The 24,849-nt window shown below is 42.5% G+C and overlaps 1 protein-coding gene across 4 annotated transcripts in view; it reads left to right on the forward strand.

Moving 5' to 3' along the window:
• The window catches only part of LOC147627983 (protein translocase subunit SecA, chloroplastic-like), a 118,589-nt gene that overhangs the window by 72,700 nt on the left and 21,040 nt on the right, over positions 1–24,849 (forward strand). For 3 of the 4 annotated variants that reach the window (XM_086814951.1, XM_086814952.1, XM_086814953.1), the window contains exons 7-18: positions 6,352–6,465; positions 6,563–6,676; positions 6,874–7,041; positions 8,576–8,751; positions 9,688–9,760; positions 9,851–9,997; positions 10,113–10,208; positions 10,502–10,570; positions 10,751–10,852; positions 11,043–11,294; positions 11,456–11,523; positions 11,596–11,713. In XM_086814951.1, coding sequence (XP_086671077.1) covers positions 6,352–6,465; positions 6,563–6,676; positions 6,874–7,041; positions 8,576–8,751; positions 9,688–9,760; positions 9,851–9,997; positions 10,113–10,208; positions 10,502–10,570; positions 10,751–10,852; positions 11,043–11,294; positions 11,456–11,523; positions 11,596–11,713 — 1,497 coding nt within the window. The remainder of the gene's footprint in view (positions 1–6,351; positions 6,466–6,562; positions 6,677–6,873; positions 7,042–8,575; positions 8,752–9,687; positions 9,761–9,850; positions 9,998–10,112; positions 10,209–10,501; positions 10,571–10,750; positions 10,853–11,042; positions 11,295–11,455; positions 11,524–11,595; positions 11,714–24,849) is intronic. The other variant, XR_015268358.1, reaches the window with a different exon arrangement.

Consider the following 24,849-nt stretch of genomic DNA (forward strand, 5'->3'; position numbering starts at 1 on the left):
CTAACGCCTAATCTCTCTCTTCTTCTCTCTGCTCTCTATCTGCAGCAATGTTCTTAAGTATGCTTAGGGCTGTGGAAGGATGTGATCAACATGGCAGCACTTCTTGTGTCAGTTTGTGAAGATATTCAGGAGAGTGTCTGTGACTCCAGTGAAGAGGAGGATGAGGCTATTCATGATGTAGTGGATCCCGAGGCAGAAACTCTAGTAGCCATTTTATTGGTGTCTGAGCCCATGTGTTTGGAGCTGAGCTAGACTTTACCATTGGACCTCCCGGGAAGTGGGAGGATTCATGTTTTCAACATGGTAGCAGAGCCCAGGTTGTGATGCTGGAAGCTAAGGCCTCAATCAAAGTGTGGCTTGAGGGGGGGTGTTGGAGATGCAATCGACACTTCTAGAGAGAACCAACTTACATGGTGAAATTTGGTTTGAATCTTGGCAAGTTGAGGTTTCTACAAATTGGATAACTGGAGGTTTGGATTCTACTCTTGGTAAAGGAACCTCTACAAATGCAAGTGGGAAGAGAAGATGCTATAAGAATATGGCACAGCGGAAAGAGATAGCAAGACAAAACACAATAGACAATGCAATAGATACACAATGGAGAGAATTTAAAATTGGTGATCTAGACAGACTCTGGATGGAGTATGTACGAGGTGTAGAAGGGGGTGGATACTCACAAGCATTGGATACCTTAGTGTCACATGCACTCTGCACTCAATGCATGGTGACAAGATGGCTCATCATCAGAAGTGCAATAGTTGTACAGTTTTAGAACCCAATAGGATGATATATGTCGTACGCCGTGACCCCATTGTACATCCTCAGTCTAGGATAAGTCAGGCACGAGCTACGTAGGTCATTCGTCAGGTTGTTTAAAAACGCGTTTTTCAAGGAATAAAAAACGTGAACGTTTTGTTTTTGGGAACGCGTTTTTTTGCAAGTGATTTTTTTGGGGTGAAAAAACCCTTGCATAACGTGTTGCCGCCTGTACTTTTTCGTTTGTAGGGGGGTTGTTGGAACTTGGAGATGCAATTGACACTTCTAGAGAGAACCAACTCACATGGTGAAATTGGGTTTGAATCTTGGCAAGTTGAGGTTTCTACAAATTGGATAACTGGAGGTCACCTACATAGTTGTTTAAAAACGCATTTTTTCAAGGAATAAAAAACGTGAACGTTTTGAAACGTTTTGTTTTTGTGAATGCGTTTTTTTGCAAGTGAATTTTTTTTTGGTGAAAAAACCCTTGGATAACGTGTTGCCGCTTGTACTTTTTCGTTTGTACTTTTTCGCTTCTTCGATATTGCTACTGCCGCCCTCCACCGTACAGGAGCTGCCGTCGCCTGCTGTTCTTGCTTGCTATTGCTCTAGGCCTGCTCCCGCCTGCTGCTCTAGGCCCGCACTCGCCTGCTGCTCCAGGCCTGCACCCGCCTGCTCCCTCTGCTCTCTCCAGCCTCCGCTTGGAGCCTGCTTCCACTTGCAATAGTGCTGCTTCAGTCTTTCTGCAGGCTCCACCCTCCTATCTGCTGCAGGCAGCAACCTGCTCCCGCCTCTCTATTGCTCCCACGGGCCACCTCAGACCTGCCCCTTCAGCTCAGTGCTCCCGCCTCTGCCATCTGCAGCTCTGCTCCCGCCTTTTGCCTCTTCTACACCCGTCTTTGCCTCATTTGCTCCTGAGTCTTGACATGGGCCGACTCCCGATCGAGTGAATGCACATGTAGAGGGCCTAACTAATTACAATGAAATTGGCCAACACAGGTGGAGATGATCGGGTCAAGCTGGGCAAGATGTGGCTTAAAGTTCGGTGCACATGCAAGTGCCTGTTAGTGGCGCACCGTCACGTCCACCTAAGTTGCCCATGGTGAATGCATTGAAGAGGGGAAGTGTGAAAGCAGGCATCCAAAAGCAAGCTGTTGCAAAGGCTACCAGCAGGGAGATAACCAAATTGTTCATTCAATGTGCATTATCCTTCCACATATCGAAGACAAAGTGATGCAAAAGTTGCATGAGGGCAGTGAGCCGCATCGGCAATGAGTGGCAGGGACCTTCATACGAGGCCTTGCGCACTCGTGAGCTTAGGAGAGAGCATATGCAGGTAGAGGAGGACATACAACCCCTTAGAGCTACATGGGAGAAATATGGATGCACACTTCTATGTGATGGATGGTTAGATGTACGCAAAGTGTGTAACATTTTGGTGTCCTCTTGCAAGGGCACTATGTTCTTAAAGGCTATCGATGCCTCTTTGCTAGGTAGAGTGATAACAAGGGAGTTAATTTGGAGACACTTGCATGAGGCTGTGATGGAGATAGGCCCATAAAACATAGTGCAAGTTATTACAGATAATGGCTCTAATTGTGTCAGTATGGGCCATATGTTGCATGAGGAGTTCCCAAAAGTTGTTTGGACTCCTTGTGCATCACATAGCTTGGATTTGTTGATGGAGGATGTGGAAAAGATGCCGTGTGTTGCCAAAGTGTTGGCCACTTCAAAGTTCATTGTCAAATTTGTGACAAAGAGGCCAAAGGTGCTGAACATCTTTAGAGTAGAGAGTGAGCTGTAGCTCCAAAAACCCTTCTCCACTAGATTTGCCTACATGTTTATTCTAGTTGAGAGGGTACTACGAGTTCAGGCCAGACTCTTGCGCATAGTTGTTTCACGCGCATGGTTTGAGATAAATGAGGTGAAAGAAAGAAGGCCTAAATATGTGAAGTTTGAAACCACTATAATGGGAGATGAAGCCTTTTGGAAGAAGGCTGAAGTGTTGTTGAGGATTCTACAACCATTCTACAGTGGCTTACGCATCACCGATATGGAGGGTAGTACACTTGGCTTATATGGACAAGATTGGTGAATGCATTAACAAGGCACAAGGCTTGGAAAAAGAATGAGCACATTACTACATTGACTAGGAAGTTGTATCATTTATGCGTAACACACCTAATGAATTTTAATGTTTTATGTATAATGTTTTAATGAATCAATTAGGGTGACGGATCTTCGCAATGCGTGGCTCACTCGATGGGATTGGTTTCATAGACCAATTCATGCTGTTGCACACATCCTCCATCCTCTATGGAGAAATGACAAGCAATTCTTATGTGAGGAGTTGGAGGATGGCTGGAGGGAGTACATCGATGATTTGATTGGTGGCGATGTGCAGCAGTTGAGGATACTAGAGCAGGAGCGCCTACACTTTCGGAATGGCACAGGAATACACTTTGGGTCCCCCTCTGCTCGCCTACGAGAGTGCCAACTTGAGCCTGTGTCATGGTGGGAGAAATATGGCATTGGTGCTCCCCATCTGGTCGAAACTTTGTTGCAACTTGCCTGTGATCCTAATTTCCTAAAGTGATGGAGTGTTAGTAATTTTTTTCTCAACTTCTTGAATCTTCATTTATTGTAGCAGCTTCTAAGTTCTTCTAATTTTTGAATGGCAGAGAAGCATTGCCATGAGAGTTCTCTCACAGGACTGCAGCTCGGGTCCTTGTGAGAGAAACTGGAGTACTTGGGTCCTCTTTCACAAAAAGAAGAGGAACAGATTATCTACCGCTCTACTGGAGCGTTTGGTGTATTGCCACTGCAACCTTCGTCTTCTTGAGGAGAATGGCAATCCCATTGAGCCTCGCCAAGTGAATGTCGACTTGATCGACATCGAGAAGGTGAAGGAAATTCCAGAGATCCCACCAGATGAGCGAGACATTTATGCTATGCTCTACGAGGAGGCCATGCAACCGATTCGCACCACGCGGAGTCATTCGAGAGTCAGAGCCCGAGTTCAGGACACAACCAGTTCATCAGCAGCGAGATCTAGTGCTCGAGTTGGCACGAGTCAGAGTGTTGCAGCACAGATAGAGGAGGCAGATCTGGATGATTCAGATGATTCGGATGATTCATCTACTTACACCACAGATTCAGAGGTTGAGGCATCTGATCATGATGTGTAAATCAATATTAAAGTCAATGAAGATGTATCTTCTCCTAATGCGAGAACTTAGAAGGACTTTAAATCTGTGGTTCCTTGGTCATTGTTTTCATGCACAAGGGTAACTTTTATACATGAAATCTGTGGTTCCAACATCCTAGGCTTAAAAACTATAGATATAGGCCATAATTACAGCTTTAAAAAATTAATGAATAAAAAACTTATTTAAAAAACTTCTTCAAAAATAGAAAACGTTTTTAAAAGTATAAAACTCCTATAAAACTTCCCGTTTTAAAAACGTATGGCAACTATGGTCACCTAGCACCTTGAGGTTTTGGAGTTTGGATGGCTAGACCAATTTGTGGAACACCTCAGTTAAGCGCGCTTGCGTAGGAACATAAGTGGGATGGGTGACCTCCCGGGAAGTGGGAGGATCCATGTTTCCAACATATTTTCTCTCTTTCTCTCTTTTTCTCTCTCTCATAGTTGTTTCAGTTTCAGTTAGTTGTTTAGTTGTTTTTAGCTTTTCTTACACAGACATTGTATCAGATCCACCAATTGTTGTAACCTTTTTGGTCTAATAGGTCATTTTGGCCTTCTGAAGACGTTATATATCATTTCATTTCATTTCATCTCTCTCTCTCTCTCTCTCTCTCTCTCTCCTACGGTCATGTAGGGAATTTGAACTATTTCTAGTTTTATCTCTATTTTCATTTTGTTGCCCCCGAAGTGGAATGTAATCACATGGATGTATCTGATTAGTCCTATAGGTCCGATGTGGCCTCTAAATGACGTTAATATAGTTTTCTTTCTTCTTTCTTTCTCTCTCTCTCTCTCTCTCTCTCTATATATATATATATATATATATATATATATATATATATATATATATATATATCCTTCCTACTTTGTTTTTTTTTGGATTCAAATCAAAACTTGCAAAGTTCCTTGTATTAGTAGTTATGCTATCAGTTGAGCTTTAAATTTTCAAAATTTTCTTGTGTATTTGTATTCTTTGCAAATCATTCCCTTGTTTGTTGGTTAAATAAGTGGAATTACTTTCTCAATTTCTAAGATTGGATATATTCGGAATGTTTGAAGGTTTATATCAATATTTACAAGAAGATTTTTTTGCTTCTTAAAAGGAGCGCGCTTGTGTAGGAACATAAGTGGGATGGGTGAACTCCCAGGAAGTGCGAGGATCCATGTTTCCAACATATCATCTCTCTCTCTCTCTCTCTCTCTCTCTATATATATATATATATATATATATATATATATATATATATATATATATATATATATATATATATATCCTTCCTACTTTGTTTTTTCTGGATTCAAATCAAAACTTGCAAAGTTCCTTGTATTAGTAGTTATGCTATCAGTGGAGCTTTAAATTTTCAAAATTTTCCTGTGTATTTGTATTCTTTGCAAATCGTTCCCTTGTTTGTTGGTTAAATAAGTGGAATTACTTTCTCAATTTCTAAGGTTGGGTATATTCGGAATAATTGAAGGTTTATATCAATATTTACAAGAATATTTTTTGCTTCTTAAAAGGTGCATGCATTAGCTGTCTAGTTTTACTTCATTGCTGAAGTTATTGTGGATTTTAAACCGGGAATCACTGAAAAGCTGGGAGTTTTCATGTGTGCAAGCTCTCAATGGTTTGTTTTGATGTTTGTTAAGAGATTTTGGGTCAGAGTACTGCTTGTATTGGATTAGCTGTTGCTCTGAACAAGAAAGTTTTGTGAGGGTGCATGAATGCCGGTGTTAGTCATGCAGCAGGAAAGAACACACTCAAGGCAGAAGTGAGTGAAAGTGTCAACAATGGAGTTACTTGCAAGATGCTGAAGTGACAGGTAATAAAAAAAATTGATCATGGCCTAAGTAATGGGTTGGTGGTCTTGAGGTGGAGATTGCAAAGTGGCAGTACACAGAATACAAAAATGGTACAAAGTCAATGGTTTAATGGCCATCAGGATTTTAGTTCTGGTTACACTTTCACTCTCAAGAATAGGTGGATTTTACTTGGTAACACCGAGCAAGATTTAAGAGGATGATGCATAAATGGTCTAACTGGCTCACAAGAAGTGGATGCCCTCCCTTTTAAGACCTTGATTAGTGCATCATGCCCTTTTGACTTACTTGTAAGCCCTCAAATTTGGTTTATGACAATTAGATTATTCAATTAGTTCACCTTTTCATACCATGTCATTGAACCAAAGCATTTCAAATGTAGGCAGTTGCTCTTTAAGCTACCTGTTTGTAAGTGTCTTTGTAGGGGGGTCTGTCTGAGTGCAGGTGCAGAGTGTTAACCTATATATACCAAAGAAGCTGTGTTTCTGAAGACTTGCTATTGTTTCAAGTTTCTCCTTTGCAAATATGCAAAGAAAGTTAATACCTCTGTCTCTTATGTCATGCTACAGGGTAGGCGATGGAGCGATGGATTACATCAAGCGATTGAAGCAAAGGAGAGCTTGCCCATTGAAAACGAGACAGTGACTCTAGCCTCTATAAGCTACCAAAATTTTTTCCTTCAGGTAAAGGGAATTATCTTTGGATGATGCTAAGATTTCAAGTAGTGTACTCATGGTGTAGGACTTGAACTCTTAGCCTGATAATGCAAGCTTGATTCAGTACCCAAATCTATGTGGAATGACTGGAACAGCTGCCACTGAAAGTGCAGAGTTTGAGAAAATTTACAAATTGAGTGTGACAGTTGTTCCAACAAATCAGCCTATGATAAGAAAGGTGAATGGTGTTTTCTCCTTTTGGAGTTGTACTTGTCATCTGTTCTCTATCGTTTCATTGCAAGCGTGTCAAGGCATATTATAATTGATCTAATAAAGAAATTCTCAGGTGTTTTGAAGGAAACTCTTGTTTTGTCAACATGTGTACTCAATACTTATTGATCACATTTGCTATAAATTTTTTTGTGATGATGGCAGGATGAATCGGATGTTGTGTTCAGGGTAGCGACAGGCAAGTGGCGCGCAGTGGTGGTGGAGATTTCTCGAATGCATAAGACTGGACGGCCAGTTTTGGTTGGAACAACTAGTGTGGAGCAGAGTGAAGCTCTCGCCAAGCAGCTAGATGAAGTGGAAATTCCTTATCAGGTGACTGAATTGCTTCAGTATTTGTCTTCAAAGTGAAGTGGGATATTTTTCTAAACAAAGTGAACCTTTTATCAATACTAATTGTTTGTCAGGATCATCACATCAATTTTACATAAACCCAAAAAATGTGAAAGAAAGAAAGAACACTTGGATGCAAGAGCATCCTGTGCTGCGTATTACAAACTTCAAACCCCTGAACCTTAGTGACAGCTTGTATTAATGTTTTCCCATATTTAAGCAGAGAAAGGGCTCCTGTTGAGAATATAACTCACACCAGAATTTTTATCTCCTATCAATGCATATTTTACCAGCTTTTCTCTCAGGAGGCTTGCATTCTGTAGCAGTCAGGCAATCTGAGCTGTCCATCACCATGTAGCAGAGGCAGTCAGACTCTCTGTTCCTACTGAGAACAGCAAGGGCTTTGCTGTTCCCTACCCGTTGAAACTTTCATTGGTTTGAAATGAAGAGTTGGAGCTGTTTCCGAGGGTAGCTTCACACGGTCCAGGACTACCACCAGATCAGGCGGCCCTTGGAGGTTGCCCTACCCTCAGATGCATCAGCAGCCACAGTGGAAGCTTTTTGGCAAGGGTTGAGGCGGGCAGATGTTTTGAAGCCACCCTGAGTTTGTCAAAAAACCAATGATTGAAGCTATTTGTTTTGTTGTTCAAGTTTCTGGATCTCGTGGTGTAAATATCGTAAACTAAGTCAAATTTTTTCTGCCATAAGGGATAGGGAAATAATTTGAGCCTTGCTTTTTAAGTAAGAGCAACGCCAAGGCAATTTGTGCTTGTCTAGGACCAGGACTTTCTGGGTTCAAAACCCCACAAGGTGCTTCTTCGGTGGCATCACCTACTGGAAGATAAAAAAGTGCCTACAGGCGGTGAAAACAATAACTACGGGAGGATCTTGGGCCTAAGGCCAATTGGCAAAAAAGAAAAGGGGAACAAAAAATCCAAGGCAATGTTCTATCCTTGGACACAAGCGTAAAGATCTTACATACTTTTTTTGAATTTAGTGCCTGAGTTATAGATCTCCGAGTGGATCTTAAGTAAGCTTGTATTTCTAGAAGTACAGTTGTAACTGCCACAGCAAAGAAGCCTTGGGTATGCTCCTAAGTCCCCTTTATGTTAGGGATGATAGGATGGCTTCCCAGCTCACTAGGAGTGTCATAGCATGATGATATGCAGTGATTATCATCAATATATCTACACCTGAATATTTCAAAAGAAGAAAGAGCGCAAGTTGGAGGTTCAGGTGCTAGTGTAGGTAAAGGAAAGGGGAAATTATCACGGGAAAAGGATGCAAGGAAGAGATGGGGGGGTAGCTCAGGAATTTAGCTAGTGGAAGGGATCAACCTATGACTGCCTATCATAAACATTCTCAAGATGGATCATAGGAGAGTTTTGATGTACTGTGACCGTGAGGGTTCTTATCTTAATCTGTGTCTGGCTCCTAGCTTGAAATAATGATTGGGAAGGGGCTAATAATTTCTATGATTTCCAGGTTTGCTCACAAAGGTGCTGGTGTGTTCCAGGTTCTGAATGCAAAACCTGAGAATGCAGAGAGAGAGGCAGAGATAGTTTCTCAAAGTGGTCGAATAGGATCTGTGACAATAGCCACAAATATGGCAGGACGAGGAACTGACATCATTCTGGGTGGTAATCCTGACTTCATGGCTAAGCTAAAATTGCGAGAATTTCTTATGCCTAGGTAAACTTTTGCTCACCACATATGTCTGTCAGGTCTTTGATTTCTGGTCTGGAATCTTTGGTTACAGTCTAGGCCTTTCTCACCTTGAGCAATGCAGCATGAATTGTTCCTTTCTCTCTCTCTCTCTCTCTCTCTCTCTTGTTTTGGATTTTAAACCCTTTGTACATGGAACTCTTAGTGTTTCCTCAACAGTTCTATGTCTCGGATGTGTTTATCTGAAAGTTGTGTGATGAGGCAAAGAGATTGCTCATAGACATCCTAAATGCATGTGACAAAGCCCGTAGGACGCCATATGCTGTGGCATGCATACCGATCATAGTTGTTTACTGCAGCTAACTCCATGAAAGATAAGGTCGCTTGTGTTTGTTCTCCTTGCTGTCTACTTGAGGCTTAGAACCCTCTGTATCCAGAATGGTGTGATGTGAAAAGGGATTTCAATTTTCTGGCAAGAAAAAAAGGGATTTCAAGCAAACATACTGTGCAAGTGCGTGAGAAGGGGGACTTTGGTCTGTTTAATGCAGAGTTTGAATGCTTAATCACATCAACCCTTGTTGCTGCATTCTTTTTTAAGGCTTCAATCATCACTTGTAAGCCTATACTTGGGAATGACAGTGTGTGTGTGTATTGATAACATCTCTCCCATGAAATCACATTATGAGCTTGTATCTCTGTGAATGCATTGGATGCCTAATGAATTATTGGGAGGCTTACCTTCACTGTAGGCAAAGGCCACTTTGAATAAGCATTCAGCATTTCATGCATTGTGGATGCTAGCAATTTCTAAGTCCTCTGCAGGACTTCCAGCCTCTGTCGCTGTGCTTTCTTTTTCAAAACCTGCAATCATGCTTTGATATCAACCCCTCCTTCGTTGGCTTTTCCTCTTCAAATTATAGGCTATTAATTGCCATCTCAAAATTCCTGCTCTTGCATTGGCAGAATTGTCCAGCTTACTGATGACGAAATTCCTTTCCAGAAAGGTCGTAAGCTGCCTCCAAAAAGGACTTGGAAGGTAACCGTTTGCTTATTTTGACAGATTCAATTTTTCACACGCTTGGTCATGTGATCCTAACTTGTTCAAAGCCATGGCAATTTTTACCAGGTTAACCCAATCCTTTTCCCTAGTGAGCTATCGGAAGAGAGTTCTTCTTTGGTGACTGATGCTGTTCAAACAGCTGTTGAGGCATGGGGACAGAAGTCTTTAACAGAGCGTGAGGCGGAGGATCGTTTGTCTTATGCATGTGAGAAGGTTTTTGACATACACACTGAACTTTGTAGCATAAATTTTTAGGTTGTGTTGACTGACAAGCCAACTTGTGTATGGAGTCATATCCTGAAACAGGAGTTTGTTAATGATATTTCAGGGCCCAGCAGAGGATGCTGTCATATCCAAACTCAGAATAGCCTTCGAGGCATTGGTTAAGGAATACAAAACATTTACTGATGAGGAAAGGGAAAAGGTGATAATCTCTACTGTATGTTATCCAGTATTTTTCCTTAAGACTGGAGAGATTTAGTTACTTTTGTACATTCTATTCATATTAATCTGGGCTGGTTATATAACTCTCCTTGCCCATGCATTGCGCAGGGTGAGATTGCCAGTCCATCCCTGATGGGTGACCTTGATGGGCCCTGATTGACGGGCAGGGAGGAGATGTGTAACTGCTTTGAATTTATAAGGCAGAGAACAATTAGCCTGACATGGAAGTATTTCATGCATTGTTATTGACCAGAAGAAAGACATGGCATGCAGGTTGTCACAGCAGGGGGACTTCATGTTATTGGTTCTGAAAGGCACGAGTCTCGGCGTATAGATAACCAGGTTTGCATGTTGTACCTTGTTAAAATGATGCTAGCACACTAGCAGAGCACTTGGTATTTCTGTTCTTCACCTTGGTCAAGCTACATGCCTGGACGTTTTCATTGCAATTTGCGGCTCTCAAAGTATGAAACCATTTTTTTAGGTTGTTAAGTGACTGATGTTACTGCTCATTTCAATCAGCTACGTGGGCGCAGTGGTAGGCAAGGAGATCCAGGGAGCTCAAGGTTTTTCTTGAGTCTTGAAGACAACATCTTCCGCATATTTGGTGGTGATCGGATCCAGGTAGAGATCTGAACTGCAAGATTTTGAGGGTAAGGAGAGTATATGATTCAGTTGATGTTTCAGATGTGGACTATGAAAATTTAGGGGCTGGATTCCAAGATTGATTTATCTAATAATTGGCTTTCAAGGCTTGATGCGGTGGAAATTGAGGCTCAAAGTCCAATGCCTTGGTTGAGTTTTGATCGTGCAGGGTTTGATGCGGGCTTTTCGTGTGGAGGACCTGCCAATAGAATCGAAGATGTTGACAAAAGCATTGGATGAAGCGCAACGAAAAGTGGAAAACTATTTCTTTGAGATTCGCAAGCAGCTCTATGAGTATGATGAAGTACTGAATAGTCAGCGTGAACGTGTCTATGCTGAACGCAGGAGGGCACTTGAAGCTGATGATTTGCAATCCCAGATGATTGAGTATGCGGAACTTACGATGGATGACATTGTTGAGGTACTGAAATTTCAGGGAGATGGTGGATATTAGTTTTGGTACTCTTTGTGCGCGTGTGCGTGCATGCATGTTTCTTTTTTATGCAGAAAACTTTACAATTGTGTTCACATAGCTGCAGCTAGCTGGTTTTGATTTTCTCCTCCCAATTTGTGGCTTTTCAGTCAAATATTGACCCTGCTTCACCTAAAGAGGAATGGAACTTGGAAGCATTGGTGGCAAAAGTGCAACAGTGAGTAAACTTACGTTTGTTAAAAAATGTTGTTGGTTTAATGTCACACAGCTGGGTGGTGTTTTGTGACAGGTACTGCTTTTTACTAAACGATATGACAACAGAACAACTGGTTGAAAAGTCATCGGATTATGAAAGCTTAAGAGAGTATCTTCGTTTGCGTGGCCGGGAGGCATACTTGCAGAAACGGGTAGGTTGACATGCTATTGGGCAGTTTTTAATATTTGTAGTCTAGTGGTAAGGCTTAGTGGCTCGCAATGAATGGTGTAGGTAAAAATTTCCACGCCATAAGGGAGTTAAAACAGGCTGTAAAATACGTGAAAGCCTTGTCCATCCCCATAAGCAAAATGTATGCGATTGAGGACCTGCAATTTTTTCTTATGTTTCTTTCTACTCGAGCAAAGATTTTTATGCCCCTTGTTCAACCATCATGCTGCATAGATTAGAGGGTTATTGCTTTAAAAATTCTGCAAATAAAGTTTAGCTAAAGACTGCTTTTTTGGGACAATTTATGTTTCTTGACAACTTGTGCCTAGTATTATTTCTGTTTGCTCTTAAAGCTCTTGCAAACTGCAACAAGCAGATGCAGGTAGATGCTAGTCAAACAGCTGCAGAAGAAGTGGGCTGTTTATCTCACAATTTTGGAGCCTAGTGCTAGTAATTTATTTTTGACTGAGAGAGATAAAAGAGGTGCATGTATGCAACATCTTTCATTTTCTTATTGCAAGTATAGACCATAACGTATGCGCTCTCATTGTCACATACACTGATTAATTTTGTGACATGTGGACATAATCTGGCAATTTTGTGAAAGTTTTGAACCAGTTTTTGTCAGCCTAAGCATATGTAAACCAGCCTTGCGAATGGGTAGTCACCTTTTTAGCCTAGTATGAACGTAATGAGTGATTTATATGATAATATTTTTGGGCTTGCAAAAGGTTGTCCTATTGGAACTAGACCCTTGAGGGAGGATGTCTTCTTTACAAGAGTGCTTGAATACAATGCACTCGATGATGAACAAAGGTTGCCAAACTGGTCTATATGCATCGTCAAAAGTTTGGGTTTTGCATGAGATGGATGTAAAGAATGTTCTTACATGGTGAGTTGCAAGAAGAAGTATATTTAGACCATGGGAATGCAGGACACATCCACAACGTATATGGTCTCTCACAAAGAACAATGGCGAAGGGGAATGTAAAGAGACTAGGTGTTATTTACTTTGCAGGTTAACATGGTTTCATTGGCCCGACCTACCGTAAGGCGCTTTGCCATCCTACCCTCATATAGCAAAGGCCCAATTCTTGTAAGACGGTGTTGGACTTTATAAAGCGGTCTTACCCTAACCTTAATGCCAAATGGGGAAGTGATAAACTTCATGTACACAGTTGCTTAGAACTATAACTAGTGCCAACAATGGATTGTTTTAAAGCTAGTCATTTGTATATAAGACATATTTGTCATTAAGCAATACACATTCATTCCCTTGAAATAGGATACTTGTGAGCTATCCCTCTTCCCTACTTTCTTGCATGCTTTCTTGTATTGTGTTGGATTCTTGCATACAAAATGGTTGTATGAAACACAATAGTGGAAGCTTGATCTTCATAATACAAAGCATTGAGTTGTAGAGTAAACAATATTTGTGCTGGCAAACCTTGATTACAAACTGATGGTTGTCCGTCCACACGTGTTCTCTGATAAGGAGCTTTGATGGTGTCCAGGGTCTGCATATATGCAGGTCACCCACATCGCCCATCCCATGACTTGGTCCAAAATGACCAACGACCATATCATCCGACTGCAACTATATTTGACTACAATTTAGTATTGTAGGGAATTTGTGCAACTCCCACGGTTATTTCAGACCGTCTAGACGCTTGAACGAGCCTCGGAACCCAAGAAGAGTGCGCTTGTTTTGTTGTCTAGCGTTCACTAATGGTGGTAACATACCCTGCACAAACATGCATTGTAAAGTCTTCACGAACTGGGGTGGTCTGTGAATACCTTACAATGCATCCTACTTGGTAGAGTGCCAAGTTTGCATAAGCTGTCTCCTAACCATTTGGCCACACCATTGAGTGCTGGGTGCCCGGTTGCTCACCATGATAGCTACTCATATAGAGAGGCTTACAAAATTGAGCACGTCTGTCACCCGCAATAACAACATGAGGGTGAAGGATTCAACAAATGCTTTTTCAACACACACACACACACACACACACACACACACACAACCCCCCCCCTCCCCCCCCCCCTCCCCTTGCGTGCGATGTCCACCTTAGGTGCGTTAGCAATGAGCATATATCATCTCCTGTTAATGGCTATTTTGGTGTCTACAGGTGCCCTTCCCATGCTCACGCACCGCCCCCCCCATATTTTCCAATATTTTTCCCTATTTTTATTGGGCCTCTGATGTTGTTTGCCCACCCTTTTTATGGCTTTTTATGCCTATTTTACTCTTTTTCAGGTCGTGTAGGAGTTTATGAGGGAGTCGGCCAGCTCATATGGAATATATATGTTACCCTTTCCTCTCACTTTTCATCATTGCTTTTGGTCATTTGGTGAGCACCTGCAGCCCTTTGCCTATGGAGACCACTCCTTGCCTACGGGCTGCTTGTATCCATCTTTTTCTTGAGGATTAGCACATCAGCATTTTGTTGTTTTCTCTCATCTCTCACTTGGAGCTTTAGCATTTTTGTCATTCGTCTACATCTGTCCACTGCCCTTTGACATGGTAGAGTTGAGGCGTCTAGACCTGGAGTTGCTGATTGGTGCTGATTTTTGCCACGTTTTCACGTGAACTTGGTCGCTACCCGTAGACTTAAGGAGATTGCAGCACATTGGTGGTTGGCCGATAAGCTTTCCGGCAACACCATTGCTACTACATAGGCTGAATTTAAAACAAATTTTATACCCAATTTCTACCGCCCAATTTTGCGAAGAACATACACAAAAAGTGGGATTGGTTGGGCTAGAAGGAAGGGGAATCAATCACTTCTTATGTATTAAATTTGTGGAAAGTACTATTGGAAGTGGTTCCCTTTATAAAGATAGATGAAGAGGAGAAGAAGAGAAAGTTTGAGTCGGGCCTTCAACCCATCTATCAACATGGGCTTGAAATTTACCCCAATCAGACTTTACAACACCTCATAAATTCAGCTTTGGCCACGGAGCAACTCAATGTTAAATGGGTGCAATCTAAGATTGATATGAGCATGGGAAAAGGCAAGGACAAAGCTGGTCACTACTTGCATAAAGGTGGACAGCCACCTAAGAAGGATTTTAAGGATGCCAAGGATGCCCTGAAAGCTGAAAATAATAAGGAGAAGAAGCCTTGGCATAAGAAGGGCACATTTGGTTTGTCACCGCAACAAAGAGTGCAATACATGCATGAAGGCAAGTGCTTCAAATGTGGTAGCAAAGACCACATATCGCCTCAGAGTAATAACAAAGGCAAGAAGGAAGAAGAGCCCAAATTGCATGTAAATATGGTGCCAGATGTGCAAGGTAATATACGAGTCATGCAAACAAAGATAGAATGGTATGCAAGGCATGGGGACAGCTCAAGGATCAGCATACCTTACTCATGTTTGATGACTGCTCTACCAACACTTCGTCTCCACCCAAATGGCTGCCGCCTTGGGGATTGAAGTGGGAGACATGGGACTAGAAATTTATGCATGTTCAGCTTTTGTTGAGAAGGATATCAAGGTTACTCCTCTCATTGAAAAGTTGCGAATTCACATCCACGGTTATCTCGAGCATGAGAACTTCCTCATTGCACCTCTCAATGGATGTGATTTGTTGCTTGGCAAACCGTGGCATGTATGCCTTGAACCCCACAAGAACTATAAAACAAATAAACTTTCTTTTATGTACAAAGGCCAAGAGCATCTTATAGATGTAGGCGAATCGGGTGACACTATCCCCGTTGTATCACATGTACAAATAAATAAAGCAATCAAAAAGAGTGTTTCTTCGTACTAGGTTTTTGTACGTGATGATGTGGAACATAGCAATGTGCATGTAGATTCTCTTACTTGTGATAGGCTGAATTTTCTAAGTGAGTATAGAGATTGCTTTGCCGATGCATTGCTGAGTGAAATGCCTCCTATACGGCCATGGGATCACCGTATTGAATTGGTGCCAGATAGTTCACCTCCTAATAGGTCGGCATGTCGTGTGAGTGCTTGCCAACAAGAGGAGATTATGAAGCAAGTTGGTGAACTCTTAGAGAAGGGTTTAGTGCGACCAAGCTCCTTGCCATATTCACTTGTTCTTGTACAAAAGAAGGATGGAATATTTCATATGTGCGTGGATTATAGGGCACTCAATAAGATAACCATCAAAAATCGGTTTTCTATTCCGTGGATTGATGATATCTTGGACAAAGTGGATGGTTCGTCATGTTTCAGTCACGTTGATCTCAAGAGTGGTTACCATCAAGTGAAAGGGATGCCTCATGATGTACATAAGACATCTTTTCATACATCTTTTGGGCTCTATGAGTATTTGGTTATGCCCACAAATGCTTCAGCTACCTTTAACCAAATGATGGACTAGATTTTCAGAAATCATAGAGCATTTAGAGGCGTCTTTTTCGATGAAATTGTGGTGTTTTCGAAAGATGAGAAACAACATAAGATGCACTTGAAAGTGGTCTTTGATGAATTGGGGAAACACAAGCTCATGGTTAATGGCAAAAAGAGTGAATTTTTCCTCTCAGAGATTCACTATCTTGGACACATAGTGTCAAAAGATGGCGTACGAATGGATCCTGCAAAGATCCAAGCCATTAAGGATTGGCCGAAACCTAAATCTGTGCATGAGATTTGCAATTTTCTTGGTTTATGCTCATACTTCACGAGGTTCATATTTCAATTTACAGTTAAGACGGATCACCAAAGTTTGCGGTATTTCCTGGTGCAAACTAAGCTTTAAGAGAAACATGAGGATGGCCAATTTCCTCTATGTTTCATTTTCAGATTTTGCACATCCCAAGAAAGAAGAATGTAGTGGCAGATGCATTGTCACGAAAGCTGTATATAGCAGCTATTTCGGTTGTCTCCCACAGGAATTTGTCTGCCATGCGTGGTTTGTATCATACAAATGCTGATTCTGCCACTATTTGGACTGATTTGATGGCTATCATGCACATGTCTCATACGTGACTAAAGAGGGTTTTCTTATGAGAGATAATTGCCTATGTGTAGTGTCAGACATGAAGGTTTTGGATGAGTGCCATGCTCCTTCATATGTTGGTCATAGAGGCATCATGCCTACCACACATATGACTGAATGGTATTTCTTTTGGCCTAGTATGCAGAAGGACATAGAGGTACATGTACATGCATGTATCACTTGTCAAAAGGTGAAATTCAATAGGCAAAAGGCTCTCGGTTTGCTTCAGCCTTTGCCGTTCCAAACCAACCACGGGAAAGCATTGCCATGGATTTTATAATGGATTTACCTTGTGCACAGTATGGAAATGATGCAATATGGACTATTGTGCACAGGTTTACCAAGCAAGCTCACTTCTTGCCTGGCTGAGCATATGGTTAGAATGTTTGTGTCACAGGTGTTTAAGTATCATGGTATATGCCAAATCAATTGTGGGGGACAGAGATCCCAGGACAACGAGTCTCTTTTGGAGAGCTCTTTTCGAAAATATGGGCACTAAGCTGAATTTTTCATCAGTATATCATCTTCAAACGGATGGACAAAGTGAAGCTGCAAATTAAGCCGTATTAGATTTGCTTAAATGCTATGTGGCCAATCAAAAAAGTTATTGGGAGAAGTATTTGCCACTTGTGGAATTTGCTTATAACAACAGAGTGCATGCTTCTATAGGAAAGGCCCCATTTGAGATCATGTATGGCAAAGTGGTATTGCCACCCATACTTAGTACAAAGGATGAGATATTTCCCGCCGATGAATTTGTTAGGGACCTTGATATTGCCTTTGCACAAGTCCGGATAGCCATTGAGCGTTCTCAAGAGAAGCATAAAAGGTTGCATATAAGCATAGAAGGCAATTGGGTATTGCTAAAATTCGAGAAAGCCAGACTTACAAGAAGGCCTGGAAAAGAGGGGATGTGTCCTAAGCTCTGTATCAGGTACTATGGACCATTCAAAGTCATTGAACAGATCAATGAAGTGGCTTTTCGGTTGGCTCTGGCGAATCATTGGAAGATTCACAATGCGTTTCATGTAAGCCTTTTGCGTAAATATGTAGGACCGGAGCCTAAAGAGCCGATTGTGGAAGATTCACTAGAAGTGGATGAGCTCGAAGAGATGTTACAACCAGAGCAGATTGTGTTTAACAAGGAGTGTAAGCTTGCAGGTGGCAAACCTCAAAGACGCTACCTTGTGAAGTTCAAAAATTATTCACCCATGGATGCTAAATGGATGGATGAGGTATACTTCCAGGAGTATTTGCAACTTCGAGAAGCATACTTGGAAGATTTTCAGTTGCGGTCAACTGCTTAGAAGCCGCGGGCCGGGGGGGGGGGGGGGGGGGTTGTCACTAGTTGGGCATTCTCTATGCTTCAGGACCTATGGACGGACTTCATTGTGTGGACATGACGCTTTATGATAGGGGTGTTATGTCTACGCCAATGGTTATGTGGACTAGCACCTCATGGTAGGGGTCTGATTCTTACACCACGAAGGGCCAGTAGGTTGGACATGAGAAGCTGGGGATTTTGGTCTGTGCCCATGCCCGGATTATGGTATTCCGGTTGGCCTGGAGATGTAATATCTATGCCTGGAATGACCGTTTCTTACAAGCTAAATGAAAGGGAGACTGTCCAATACATTCTTATGCATGGCATACTTGCATGTATGAAATTGTTTTTTGTGTGCATTGTTTTATTGCTTGCATGAACCCTACGTGTAGTTTATGGGTAGGGGAGGCCCGCTCGTGAACCATGCATGGGAATCTGTATTTTGACCGAGCTTGTGGGCTGTAGAGAGGTGGTAGGTGTGTCTCTAAACTTTATGTTTCTTTATTTAAGAGTTATGGCTAAATTTGTTGTTTTGCAAGTCCACACCTCATTTAAGTGCGGGGGATAAGTTATAAGTGACTTTCGTTCACTCTTCATTAAACTATGGATGGATAGCTTGCAAGTGAGTTTGGGCATGGACATGAATCTGGGCACCTAGCCAAGGCTTGGCCACCCTCCCACTCTTGGGAGAGGTATGGACGCCTGGGAGGTGACCCAATGATAATCTGTTGCGAGAATTGGGCCAAGGTTTATCCTCTTGCTCTCTCTCTCTCTCTCTCTCTCTCATGGGATTGGCGCCTATGTAAAACCCTAATTTTTGCAAAAACCTAATTTTCAGAATTTTCTCAACAATGCGTGTGAGATGGGATACCATGAGTAGTGGAAGAAACGAGAGGTTACTATCACCTCTTTCCTCTCTTGTGGAAGTGTAGATTTCAGCTTTGCGGAAGCGGCTCCAAGAGGTCTAGACGAGGTGGCTTTTTGAACATAAGCTCACCCTCTTTTCCCTCCACCACATCACCATGATCAAAGAGAAAAGAGTGTGCCATCTCTCTTGGTTTGACACCCAATTCAAGTGCAACAGTTTCCAAGGCATCATTTACAAAAGCTGGGTGCCTTTGTGCATCCAATACCTGCTTAACTTCCGGATCTTCATGCAATCTCTTCAATTGGGCATCTTTCTCATGTAGCTGCCTCTTGAGATTTTCCATCTCAGCATGCATAGCATCAAGTACATTAGAGTCTTGCACCTTCTCTTTACTGCGGAACGGCTGTCCCTCATTTACACAATCACCACGGTCTTTCCCTTTGCTACGGGATGGCTGTCCCTCATGTTCATAATCACCATGGGATGCATGAGATACATTTTCAGCATAGTGTTGATCATTTGCATGAGTTCCATGGTGTACATCTTCAACAACTTGTTCTCCACGGGCTTTCCTTCTTTAGTATACATTCACTCCGCTACCTTAATGGCTTTCCATAGTGTTTAAAAGCACTAACAGTTAGTGTATGCAAATAGGATCGTCTTCCTCACAGAAAGGAGGAAGATCCTAGGCTCTGATACCAATGAAATAACCCCAAGTAGGGCTGAGCACAATCTTGTCACACACTTAAACTATTAATTCTATTAAACAAGATGAAATGGCACAAAACCAAATGAGATAGCAATGCTGAAATTGAAATGACACTGCAATAGGGACTGAAAGGGCCGACCCCCCTTGTAACTTGATTGTATTACCAAGGTAGATTACATACAAGCTTCATGGGCAATGCTTGCTAGATTTCCAATGACATCCATGCATATGAAAACATCTTCAAATAAGTTATGTCGTTGAAGAGGTTAAATCCATAGCTTCTTTCGAAGAAGAATGTCACTTCCTAATTTCCAGTGTCTTGCCACAAGCAGCTATGCTCCACTGGCATCCATGCACATGCAAATGTGTGCGCTAGGTGGAGACATAGGAGACCTTTATGGCCAAGTAGAGTAGATTAGAGAAGACAGGAAGCTCTTACCCAAAAAACAGTTGCCAATTGTAGACTCCTTTCAGCTTGAGGTCGAAGTAGTGATGAAAGAATGCTTCATTGTACTCTCGGATGAAATTAGGGTTTTAGTTGAATTAGGGTTTTTATAAATTAGGTTTCTGCACTTCTTGACAGCGAGACAGCCTACCCTTATCTCATTCCTAGGCTATTGCTAAGAATCCGGTACCGTTATCTCATGTGACAAACATAGTTCCTAGGCTATTGCTATGAATACGGTATATTATGCGTGGACCAAGCATATAGAGTGCCACTATTTGGCATTCTCTGCGCTTCATCTTATGGACGAGTTCCATAAGGTGGACTAGCATGGTCGAGGATTTGTTGTCAACACCAAGAGCCAGTAGGCTGGTTATGTAGGTTGGGGATATTGATCTGCGCCCAAAACTAGAATATCGTACCATGGCTAGCTAAATGAAATGGGAAACTGTTCCATGGTGCATTCTTGCATTGTATCTATGCGTGTAAGGTTTTGAACCTGTTTTTGTATAAACTGTTTTGTTGCATGCATGAATTGTGCGTGTGGTTCATGAGTTGGGAATGCCCTCTTGTGAACCGTGTGAGTGAAACTATCTTCTGACCTCGCTTGTGGGATGTAGACAGGTGGTAAGTATACTACTTTACTCTATGTTGCTCTTATTATGAGAAAATGGCAAATTTTTTTGTTTTGTAGGTCCACACTTTAATAAGTGTGTTTATCCAAGTTATAAGTGAGTTTGGGTGTTCACACTTCATTAAAGTTTGTACGGACAATTCATCAAGAGGTTAGATCAGTTTCCACTCTTGGTCGGCCATGCATATATTCTGGCACCTTTTTTGGTATGTTATGAGCTTGGGACAGTCTCCCACATGTCAAGAGGAGGGATGGTTTGGACGGGTGGCCCAATAGGCACCCTCCTCATCCTCTACATGTTGGAAAAGCTTATCTTCCCTGTCTCTCCTCTCTCTAGAAGTAGGCACCAACCATATGGGGTTTCTCTTTTCATTTTTGGACACACTTATGGAAAAGCTGATTTTCTTCTTTTTCATGATTCTCATAGCCATAAAAGCTTGAGAAATCTTATCTTCTACTTATATAGTCTCCATACAACCATCAATTTGTAAAATTCCTCTTCTATTCATGAATGTGGAGCCTCCTAAGTATTCTATCATCCCCAAATTTTTTGAAAACCCTAATTTATAGAAACCCTAATTCTGTTAGGAATCCTAATTCTGTAAAAAACCCAAATTTCAAAAATCCTAATTTTGGGATAACCATAGTACATCTATGGCTCTCTTTTGCACCCAAAAGCCCCAATTTTGGAGTCCGAATATCTGCTAAAAACCCTAATTTACAGAAATCCTAAGTTCAATCGAGAGTGAAAATGGATCCTTGGAAGCGTGGACATCAACCATACGATGGTTGTACTCAAATGCAAGAAGCGGAATTGCGCTAAGAGCTCGTTTAAGCTCTCTTTCACTTACTCAAGATCTGAATACTAGTCATTGATTTCCTATGTCTCGGTCTTGGCACACACAATGTTTGTGTATGGATGCCAATGGAGCATAGTTGCATTTGATTAGCTATGAGGGATCGAGGAGTGAGATTGTGAAATCAAATGGAAGCTATGGAAGCAATCAACCGCATCAATAACCATGTTTGCAATGCTGTTTTCATTTGCATGAATGCCTATGGACAGTTTGGCATGTGAATGCCTGTGAAGCTTGTAACAGGAACCTTCACAATACAATCTATTACAAGGGGGGTCGGCCCTTTCCAGCCCTAGTGCAGTGTGCAAGCGATTTCAATTTCAGCTTTGTTAAGCTTCATTTTGTGGTGTCATTTTCAACTTGTTTAACTGTGTTAATTGCTTAAGTGTAAGGCAAGATTGTGCTCAACCCCAAATGGGGGAGTCTCATAGAGGTCCAGTATCACTTTGCGTGGGAGCGGATCTTGGAGGGAGACATATCCTTAAATATTATCCTACCCAGGACAACGCTGCGGACTTCTTCACCAAAGGATTATCTCTGTGAGCTGTTCGCATTCATGGCAGCTCCTTGGGCCTTGGGCTAGCCCCAAGACCCGAGAGGGTGTGTAAGTGTATATCATCTCCTGTTAATGGCTATTTTGATGTCTGCCAATTTTCCTCTTTTTCAGGTCATGTAGAAGTTTTTGAGGGAGTCAACCAGCTCATATGAGAGTATATATATGCTTCCCTTTTCCCTCACTTTTTTTTTTTCGAGAAAAAGATCTTTTTATTAGTTAATGAAAAACAACCGCTAAATACAACCACGAAGGACTAGATACGAACTTGCCTCCATGTACAGGGAAGGGATCAAATAATCAAAACGTGGAGAAAGATGCACTTCACCTCCAGCTGGCCGCTCTATGAGGAGAAGGCTATCTCATACAGGGGGAGGGGGGGAGAGGGGGGGGGAGATAACTACATAGGTGGTCTGTAATGCCAAGTGGGATCAGTACCTTTATTTGTGAGAAAAGGGCTAGGCCGCTAGAGCCTCAAGAAAGCTTCTAGTCGCTTCTGCATGCAGTCAGAGTCACCTTGTAACTTCCCCCACTGACCGTGGAGGGTATGGATGATGTCGAGTCAAATGCTCCTAATGGACTCCGCAGGCGGAGTGTGGGTACTCTTGATTGCATCGTTGCATCTAGCGCTCCATACATGCCAAGCTGCAATGCTAATGCAAATCTCCCATCTCTGGCATAAGCCCGGTCTTCAGTGGTTAGTAGATGGCATTGGGAGTGGTACTGTTGAAATGCAAAGGTGGGAGACTTGAAGGGCTAGCCCACCACCTTCCTCCTCATAAGCCCTGGCAACCTCAGCCTCTGTGGCGGCCCAAGTGACAGTGCCCCATGTAATGATACGGGTCAAGGTCTTGTCCATCATGAAGATGCGGAGAATCTGCTGCCAAACCTCCTGAGCCCTCGGCCAATCCCAAAGACATTATCGTTGAGACTCCCAAGGGTGGCCGCACCTTGGACAAGTTGCTAGTTGACCACCAATGCCAATCTCCAAGGGACCTGGCGGGTCCTCTGCTCAATGCTCCCCATGATACATAAGGTTGGGCCCTCAACATATGGCCACCGGGTAAACGGCTCAGGGGTTTCCAGATCAAGGGTTGCCAAAGACACTCCTCTGTGGCTATCAGAGCTAATTGCCTAAGGGCCAGCCTTAGGTGTTCCCACGCTCGGAGTAGATTGGTTGCAAATTTGTTCTCAAACGTTGAGCTAAATCTGCGGGCCCGCATCTCAGTGAAGATCCATCTGGTGATTTTTCTGCGCAACCCCCCCCCCCCCACCCCCGCCCCAAGGCTCGGGGTATAGGCTGTAATCCGGGCTAAGACGAAGTCCTTCCAAGGTTAGTTGTCTAACAATCATTTTGCCCAGTAGGGCACAGCTCTGAATGGCAGGGTCAATGATGCCTAGGCCCTCTCTACATCGTGGTTGAATGATCACTCTCCAGGCCACCTTGGCTTGGGCAGGCCTCCCATCACTGCCGACCCACAAGAAGTTCCGGATAAACCGTTGTACCTGACCAATGCATGCTCGAGAGTAGGTCCAATAGGAAGGATCTAGTTCGCCGCCACCACTCGGCTAGCTAAGGATAGCCTCACAGAGCTCGAGTACAAAAGTTTCTTCCGAATGCTCCAAAGAATAGAGGCGAGCTGCTACTCCAAAGAGATATCAATGCCCACTTGGCATCCTAGATAGCGGATTGGAGTGCTCCTCGGGATCCACTGGAAAGCCTTAGCTGGGCGCCATGTCGGTCCCCCAACTTTTGCTCTATGAAGGTCTCCTCTGAGGATGCCTCGCCTCTGAAGGCACTGAGGCCCCCCTAAACGGTGAATGTTCCATGTGACTATCCGCATATCAATCTCTATGGGAGGAGGAACTATTGGAACTGCCCTTCATTCGAAGAGTCTTGGGTGTGGGTTTGGATGGGGAATAATTGCAATCAGTCTTGGGGAGAAGACACGCCAAGTGGGTGAAGATCCTGTCCTGCATGTGTTGCCACTCTATTCGAGCACGACAATAGGCATACTCTGAACTCCATTGATCACAATGGAGGTATCTGTAAGAGGGGGGGAGGGGTACTGCAACTGAGATATGAAGGAACGCAGAGCAGCAGCTCCATGGAGATTTGACACACAGCCAACAAAATAACTCATAAGAAATAATAATGATCTGAGAGTATATAGACAAGATTCTCCATGCGCAACACATGCATTGCTCATCACCTGTCTCACAAATGTAAATACATTAGTTGTTTCAATTAATTGCTATCTCCACAACAATTAATCTCACTATGAAACGTTGATAGGCACAAACACAACATACACTCACCACTTGCTACACTTTGATGAGAGTATCATTTTACATGTCGTCTACCATGGCGTGTATTACCACTTGTTACACTTCAATTAGCATGGCACATCATTTGCATAAACCACTTATTACACTTCGACCGTGTGCAGTTGTCTAGCGTAGTCCACTTGTTTCACTTTGACCACACACAGTTGCAAGTATGGCACTACTTTTTACATCTCAACAACATACACCCGTCAAGCATGGTCTCAAGCTATATCAATAATACTACGAAAACTTAGTCTTTAATGTGGGGTCATCTATGATACGAATTCACTAGCATGTCACACTAGCGTCCGAGCGTCCCGTTCAGCTAAAGCGTGGATATTCTGTGACATCCCAGTTGTGTGTTTGCTTATTGCAAGCAAAGGAGATTAATGTCTTGGAATTCTAGTATCTTCACTAGTTATGACAA

Source organism: Cibotium barometz, chromosome 20 (assembly GCF_041138505.1).
Source record: "Cibotium barometz isolate CiBa-2024 chromosome 20, ASM4113850v1, whole genome shotgun sequence".
NCBI classification, from domain to species: Eukaryota; Viridiplantae; Streptophyta; class Polypodiopsida; order Cyatheales; family Cibotiaceae; genus Cibotium; species Cibotium barometz.